Genomic DNA, 8,147 nt, shown 5'->3' with positions numbered 1-8,147 from the left:
TGGTTAGAAATGAAACTAGTGAATGAAAACTTATTATTTATTGTTGATATACACTATGTACATTACACGGAAACGCATTTATCAGTAAGGTAATTGAGACAAAAATACATCGCAGTCTAAAACAGGGTTTTTGCTAATATAATATGTTTCAAAGTTTCGTAATTTTCACCATCAACTATTACAGCACCTGGGACTAAGAAAAAATCGCGAGCAAGTGCGGGTAGTTCGAGATACGAGTGCGGTAGTAAAGACTCGCGTTGCTAAGCGAACGTGATAGGTATCCTACACTACTAAGTCAGTCACAGTCAAAATATTTTATTCCATTATAGGCTATAACAACTTATGATGGTCACAAAAAAATCTACAATATATGCATGACCGGAACGTCGAGGTTATTATTGCTCGTTTTGTTAAGCGTCAAGTCCCAGGTGTTGTAATAGTTATGATGTTGCGATGCACAGGCGCTCGCGGTCGCATTCACCATCTCTTTCTTCCCTCATCTTATACCGTGTGGCAAAAAAGAATGGCGAAAGCGATAGTGCGTTAGACAATAAGCCCGTCGAAACAAGAATAAAAATTTATGGGGCCGGTAACTGACCTATCATGCTGTAAATTTGTAACTACCCACTTCCACTTATCCCTAAGCGTTTCTAAGTCCCGTGACTTTCCTGTATTGTCCAAAATGTTCTAGGTACTGATGCACGGTGTCTACTGGTGTGTATATCTCATGCATTCGGCTGAGCAGGTGTTGAGGTGGAGACACCGGGACCGAGGCTCCGAGGAGGCCCTGGAGGAACTCCCGAAGAAGACTCCACACGGCGTTCGCCATTACACATGGACGGTATTCCACCTGGAAGAGAAAAGCTGAAGTGAGATAGAGGATAACATAAGATAAGACTTTATTTTTCAAAACACAGGCACACACAAACAGAAAAACATAAACATCAACTTACACATAACAGATCGTGAAAAAAAAGGGGAGAAGGAGGGTTATTTATCTTCCTGTGGGGAGGCTACAATAGAGATCTCTATCCAGGCAGTTGTTATGCCTGGGGACTGAAGTCCAAACAAAGAGCGTTGGTTGTTGTATATATGCACCCGAGTTGGGAAATTTCGATGGCACACTGTAGTACAGTTTCTTTATTTGCTTACTAGTTGGCGCTAGGGGTCGCCACACTACGAATATTATAAAAGCGAAAATTTGTGAGTGTGTGTGTATTTTACTCAGGGTTCAAAAATATCAGATATTTATTATAAATATCAAAATATCGGATATTTATGACATATATCCGATATATATCAAAGTTTGATATTATATGTATCCATTTTGTATGAAAGCCATATTATTATTTGTAAAATAAATTAAGTAAAATTGTTTCTGAACTTTATCAATTACTTTCTTTGTAAAAAATAATAGAATAAACACAACAAAAACTCTTTCGTAACGAAATTTTTCTGACACGTCTGTCGCCATTAACGCCGGCAGAAGTGTTGCCATGGATTAGAACTTACTATTAGGAAGTATCTTTTAACTAATCCAACGCCATCTACATTTGGGAAGTTGAAACACAGTAACAAAGGCCAAAAACCACCCAAAAACTAGCCAAAAATTACTGAACAATATCAAAGTTTTTAAACCAATTTTTGTATTGATATCATAAAAAAAGCATTTGATATATATTGGATATATATCATGATATATTCTCGAACCCTGATTTTACTCCTTCTCACTAAAATGGGAGGATTTGGACGAAATTTGGTATGAAGATAACTGAACATCTGTAATAACACAGGCTACTTTTTATCCCAATATATTCCCTCAGGATCAGGATAAAATTTTGAAATGATATCCGTTGAGTATGGTCATGAAATTTGACACTGTTGCTTATAATGCAATATCAATATAGATATAGACCACAGTATGATTTTTGGGAATTTCTGAATTTGTAAAAAAAAAAACAAATAATAGTTCTGAGGCTGACATAGTCACATTATGGTGTAGGTAGGCGCTTAAGGCTTGTTAAGATATAAAAAAAAAACTATAGTATACCTCAATTAAAATCCCTTTGAAGGTCTGATTCATCATAACCGACCCAAGCTTGACACAGAAATCTCCAAGTTCGAACCTCGGTCCTTTACTCTCAATCTTGGTTTGTTTCTTGGAAGTGTAGTGTTGCGCTAGCTTCATCATGAACAGATCGAAGAGTCCGTCGGCCACAACATGGATGTTCTTTGTACCACTTTCTAGGATGGAGAATACTGATGCTGGCTGTTCAGAGTTATGAAGGATGTGGACAGTTTTTGTGGCGCCTGGTTAATTGAAAAATAAATTGGCATTAAAAAAGTTTTAAAATATAAGATTAAAAAATATATAAAGTATAAAAATCATTTTGTGCAAAATCCAGACCCAGATTCGCACTTGACCAATATTTTAGTTGGTAGCAATTATTAGACCCCAGACATGATTTACTAATCAATAGTTTATTTACGGATCCCAAAAGACTATCGCTATCAAGGGCAGAGCCACCGTTGTAGGCACAATGCCCACAACCCTTGTTAAGTATTAAAATGCGCACTCTGTGGTCTCGATTAAAAAACTGTCTGTGACACTGACATATCTGTCAACTTTACTTTACTTTCTATGTACGCCATTGTGTTGTAGCTCTGCTGCTAATAAAACAATAAACTGTTATTGAAGTACTTTTATTTATTTTTTTATTGAGAGAAATCGACATGATGCTGGCTCAATCGTAAAGTATAGCCAAAATTTAAAAAAAAAGTACTTTTATTGGCTATGACGATAACATCTCAACAACCCTAATAGACTTGTGATTGTGACTACACACTTTCACGGTCTATTGAGATGCTTGGATGGCTAATGTCTTGAACCATATGGAAAATACAAACTGAGACATGGATGCACAGAAAAACCAGAAAAAGAGACCAGCGCTGGGAATCGAACCCAGGTCCTCAGCAATCCGTGCTGAGCACTGGTCTCTTTTTCTGGTTTTTCTGTGCATCCATGTCTCAGTTTGTATTTTCGATATGGTTTCACGGGATACCCGTAAAAGTAACAAATTTGGAGTTGAAATAAAAAATACAAAAAGACTCCAAATAACCAATCATAATGTCTTGAAGCGCGGAAAAAGGGAAATAATCAAATTCCAAAAGTCGTTCAGGCATGAGTCATGATTGTTCATGGGCAAGTTCTTGCTCCGACTCGCACTTGACTGATTTTCTGGTGCCTGTGACCACAACCTTTTTTGAGGGCTGGATGCGCGCCTCATAGCTATGTTCACATTGTGTACTTAAAGCAAGCCCTGGATGTTTGATCCCTAGTAGGGACAGATATTTGTATGAAACATTATGAATGTTCTATTTTAGTAATACATTTTAGCATGTTTATTTGTTGCCTTGTATACAAAGTGTCCAGTGATATTTATTCTTAACCTTATTTCTTAAATTACTCACCCATTTGTGGATGTGATAGAAAACTCTCGCAATCGACTAGGAACTGTCCTTGCTGAGTGGCTCCTAACGCCAATAACCGCTTGGTTAAAAGTTCAATCACATATGTACCGGTTTTGTTTTCTGGCACTGGGTACTGCTGCAAACTGCAACATAACACCATTTTTAGGAGACTAGGTACGTAAGTAAGCTTTGGGTTTCGGTCTCTGGATTCTGGGTTGGCCAGGGACCTAGTTACCACCTGCCACCAGCCACCTAATTGTTTTTTTTTATATAATATGTTAGTCTGTAAGGTATTTATTGTATGGGCCATGTTGCTTGAATTAAACGGTTTATTAAAAAGACAATTACTTACACCGTCACACCCATAATGGCAGTTTTGTTGATAAATAAAATAATAATTAAAAATTTGGATGAGTTAACGCAGATAATACAGCATTTCTTGCCACCAACGATGTCAAATAAGTCGGTGTATGGACTTGTCGAACAAAGAAGAATAATTTAATTTAAATAGATATCTGCGATATAGTAAAATTAACAAAAATAGTAAATAACAACACACAACGACTTCTTAAAATGTCAACCTAATGTCAACTGACTGATGCTGATGATTGATTGACTGTCAAAAGCTTAAAGGCGCGGCCACATAAAATCGCTCAACGCTCGTTTCCAGTGTGAAATCTGTTATTAACTTTTTAAGACACAGCAGGAATCGTGCTGCAAGGGAGGCGTTGGTTGCAGCAGCCAACCTGAGCAAGTATGACACGGGAATGTTTGTGGGTATTTTAGCTCAGCCGAACTCAGACATGGCGTTGATGCTTTTCAGGTTGGCTGATGTGACAAGGAATTAGTTACTTATCATCAATTGTGAGATGTACTTTTTTGTTCTGGTTAGTTAATCTTTTGCCTAGGTTTTGCCTTATGGGCTAATGTGACAAATTTGTACGTCGCCCGTTTCAAATTTAAAAAAAAAAGAGCAGGGCTACTACGAAACTCGTAACTCGAAGTTCGTGTCGCGCGATCTCTCTCTCACTCTCGTATTAAATAGTATAAGTGTCAGAGGGACCACATGACACGAACTTCAACTTTCAAGTTTCGTATAGCCCTGCAGTATGAAACGTAGCATAGTAGAAATAGTTATTTCGATTGTGTTTTAAATCATAAGCCGTGATCATAAGAAGATTGATACAATTAAATTTTATTAGCTTTTGATCACTAAATTTGATGCTTCAATTTCAGTTGGGAAAGTAGCTATTTTTTATCAAACTTGTCTGGCTTGTGGCAGTTGTGGCTTAAACTTAATCTTAATTTAAATTAGTCTAGCAGCACTGTAAATAAGCCTGCTTTCTTTGCTCAAATTCATTGACTTTAAAAAACCAATCAGAAATCGACGTTCACTGTTCAATATTGTTAGCGAATGGTATTGCCATAATTCGCAATATGAAAACAATTTAGTGTTATCAACAGTCACTGCTGGACCAATGAAAAATCGACGAATATTTTCAAGGGAAATTGACAAGTGCTGGGGCCCAGCTCTTACGGAGTGTAGTATTTATTTACATCAAAACCAATTAATTTGATCATTATACTTCCGTACAAGAGGCTCTTTGGATATAAGGTTTTATTATCGCGTTGCGTAGTCCAAATTGCTAGTCAAATGTTCGCTGCGTTTCAATAATATCCTCCAGTGTTTTTTACGTTTTATTTTTTGCTGTGATCATTATCACGGGTTGTGATTCTATTATCTAACTAGACGTAGTTTGATGATCGAAAATGATCCCAGATAACGTCACGCTGATTGTCAAGGCTCCGAACCAGCAAATTGACGATCAAAATGTGGAGTGCCAATCTTCATGGACCGTCAGACAATTGAAAGGACACCTTTCGGAGGTCTACCCTAGCAAACCGGTAAGATATAGCTCTTTTTACATCAGATAAACACGAAAGCTCTTGAACTTTTATCCTCATGAGAAAAAAACCTATAAATTCAAATACGAGCAAACAGTGTACATCTTTTAACACCGCCAGATGTCGAAGGTAGTTAGGTAAAATCATTTCTATATAGCACGTAAAATAGTAGCTGTAACCGCGAAGAGATTGTACATCGCTATCCCGCGGAAACTGTAATTTTCCAGTAGAAAAATTATTCTCTTTCCCAGGGTGTCAAGCATCTCTATACCAAATTTCACCATAATCTATTGAATAGATACTTAACGCGAAAGCGTAAAAAACGAACAATCGTTCTCATTTCATTTGTAATATTAGTTAGGATAAATAAATTAGTAAATTTGAAGTAGGTTAATAATGGAAATGTACACACATGTATGCTGATGTTTTGTTTATTGATGAGTGATAAATTTAATTAAACAAGTTATTCTGGTTGTCACACATACATGAATTAACATAACAAATAAATAATTGAACAAATCATAATATTGAGGAAACTGAAATAAATTTTCCTATAGCTTCAAATAAACCTTTAATGTGCGCAAGTTGATGTCATCATTACATACACACATTATTTGCTTTTGGTCTACACCTACGTCAATAAATCAAGGCTGATTAAACATTGTGCTTTAGATTTAGTTTTAATGGTTATTGCTGAATTGAGGTGTTGTATGAACATAATTTTACTGTAAGTATAGTTATTTTTAGGCCAAATTGCATCATACCATAGAAATTTACTGAAGCTCGATTTTAAAGTAAGCAAATGGGGTAGAGTAGGTAAATTTTTGTTTTTGCGCCTCCCTTTAGCTCTATCCTCATAAGGCCCTGTGTTCTGAATCTTGTACATTACGCCTAAGCTAATGTCAACTTTTCCTGATAAATAAAAAGTTTCAAATTCTATTAATCAAGAGTTCACATAGGTCTCGAAACCCTCCCCATAAAATCATTTATTTTTAATTAACATTGCTTTGGGTCCCCAAGATGCATGAAAATTTGAAGACTAGTTCCAACCATTTGGCTATAAAAATGGTCAGTATTACTTTCCATAATACATATGATCTCTAGGATTCCAATTGAATGTTTACAAAAGTGGTTAAAATAATAATTGAAACTCCATTTTTCGGCAGTACTAATGTGCGCTGTTTGTAATCTCAACAATGTGACCTTGGAATGATATTGCACTAAAACTTGTATTGTGATGTCAGAATCATTTCTGATGTCACTTAAATCTAAATATACTTGCCATGTGGGTGTTTAATGATTCTGAGCTATGATTTAAACTTGGCATAATATTTACCCCCGTTTCACCATCCATTGATTAAATTTATTTGAGGGATAAACGTGATGCAGTCTCTGTTTGTTTTGTTTGAATAGACAGAAACGGCATCAGTTAAACAGTATTATCATAGTAACCTTAATGTATTAAAAAAATATGTTTTTTTTTGTCTTATATTTTAACGAGGATTACACCGAATGTATGCTATACAGCATCATGGGAAGTCATAGAAAACCACATTAAAAATTGCCTTGTCCAGAGACGGAGAGAAAAGATGTTTAAATCAGCAAAATCTTAGTTTCACAGGTCATTTCTTATAAGCAAAAATAAGTTTCAAAAAGGTGAAAAAGAAAAATGAATGAGACCTATATTTGTCGAATGAATATGAAAAAGCCAGTTTGTTCTTGAGCCAATGTTACAAGTTATCATGTGAGATTATGTTCAACAATAACATTGCATATTATCTCATTCAAACAAAACATGCAGAATCATAGCAAAACAGAAATTTATGATTTCATTCAACACTTCTACAAACATAATTTTACAGCTTTCAGTTACCTACTTTTTTATCTTACACCCTTATCGGAAACAATTAGGAGTTATGCAGTAGTTATGGCTGCTGATAAAAAATTTCATTGCTTTAACAATCAATCAAAATGCATTTGTTATGCACATGTTTACCTAGTGTAATAAATGTTCAGCAAAACGGTGTTAAAGTCAATAAAACACTCATTATCACTTACTTATTATTATTATTCATTACTTAAATAATGTATGTAAAAGAAGCATGTCATTATAAGCAGCCCATAATTTTACTATGTAAAGCTATACTTTGTTATGATATTTTGATATAGACATATAGGCAAATCATGTGAATCACTACCTTAGAAACATGGAAAATGTTAATCATGAAAGGACGACACTCATTTACCACACATTTCACTTGCAAACTAATTCTATTCCCCAATGCTATCTTTTCAGAGTACAGACGAACAAAAAATAATATACTCCGGCCAGTTGCTGGATGACAACATAGTCCTCAAAGATGTGTTGCGCACATACGAGAGCCAAATAGCCCACACCATGCATCTAGTCTGCACACCGAAGAGGAAAATGCCAGAAACGCAACCAGAGCCAATACCAGACGGTCTTCGACAAAGGAATGTCACTACTTCCACTGATCGACCACCCGAGACGGTCTCCAGACCAGAAATGAGACAGAATGATCAAAATCACACTGTGGAGATGCAGAACTACTTGAGCTCTTTTGTAAATAACTATGGGAGAGTGCCTCCATATCCTAATACTTATAATAACTTTGGTGGGAGGTTTTTGCCAGTGAATAATGATCCTGCATCTTATGCTAATCATATGATGATGATGCAACAGGCGTATTTGCAGTATATGCAGCAGTATGCAAACATGTGAGTATTGATGTGATTGAGACACGCTTGTG

The 8,147-nt window shown here is 35.9% G+C and overlaps 2 protein-coding genes across 2 annotated transcripts; one reads left to right on the top strand and one right to left on the bottom strand.

The window, feature by feature from the left end:
- Nucleotides 1–23: 23 nt before the first annotated feature.
- Nucleotides 24–4,063, bottom strand: LOC141440377 (mediator of RNA polymerase II transcription subunit 20-like). Its single transcript, XM_074104884.1, has 4 exons — nucleotides 3,824–4,063; nucleotides 3,472–3,614; nucleotides 2,051–2,310; nucleotides 24–850 (listed from the first exon to the last, which is right to left on the bottom strand). Exons 1-4 carry the CDS (start codon nucleotides 3,835–3,837, stop codon nucleotides 641–643), a joined length of 627 nt encoding a protein of 208 aa, XP_073960985.1. The 5' UTR covers nucleotides 3,838–4,063; the 3' UTR covers nucleotides 24–640.
- Nucleotides 4,064–4,955: 892 nt separating this feature from the next.
- LOC141440407 (homocysteine-responsive endoplasmic reticulum-resident ubiquitin-like domain member 2 protein) lies at nucleotides 4,956–8,127 on the top strand. The gene is made up of 2 exons (XM_074104918.1): nucleotides 4,956–5,376; nucleotides 7,673–8,127. The coding sequence occupies exons 1-2, from the start codon at nucleotides 5,242–5,244 to the stop codon at nucleotides 8,117–8,119; spliced, it is 582 nt and encodes a 193-aa protein (XP_073961019.1). The 5' UTR covers nucleotides 4,956–5,241; the 3' UTR covers nucleotides 8,120–8,127.
- The last annotated feature ends 20 nt before the right edge of the window (nucleotides 8,128–8,147 follow it).

The sequence above is a fragment of the Choristoneura fumiferana genome, chromosome 22 (assembly GCF_025370935.1).
Source record: "Choristoneura fumiferana chromosome 22, NRCan_CFum_1, whole genome shotgun sequence".
NCBI lineage: Eukaryota > Metazoa > Arthropoda > Insecta > Lepidoptera > Tortricidae > Choristoneura > Choristoneura fumiferana.
The sequence above is the reverse complement of the archived record's forward strand: the minus strand, read 5'-3'. Positions and strand labels throughout refer to the sequence as shown.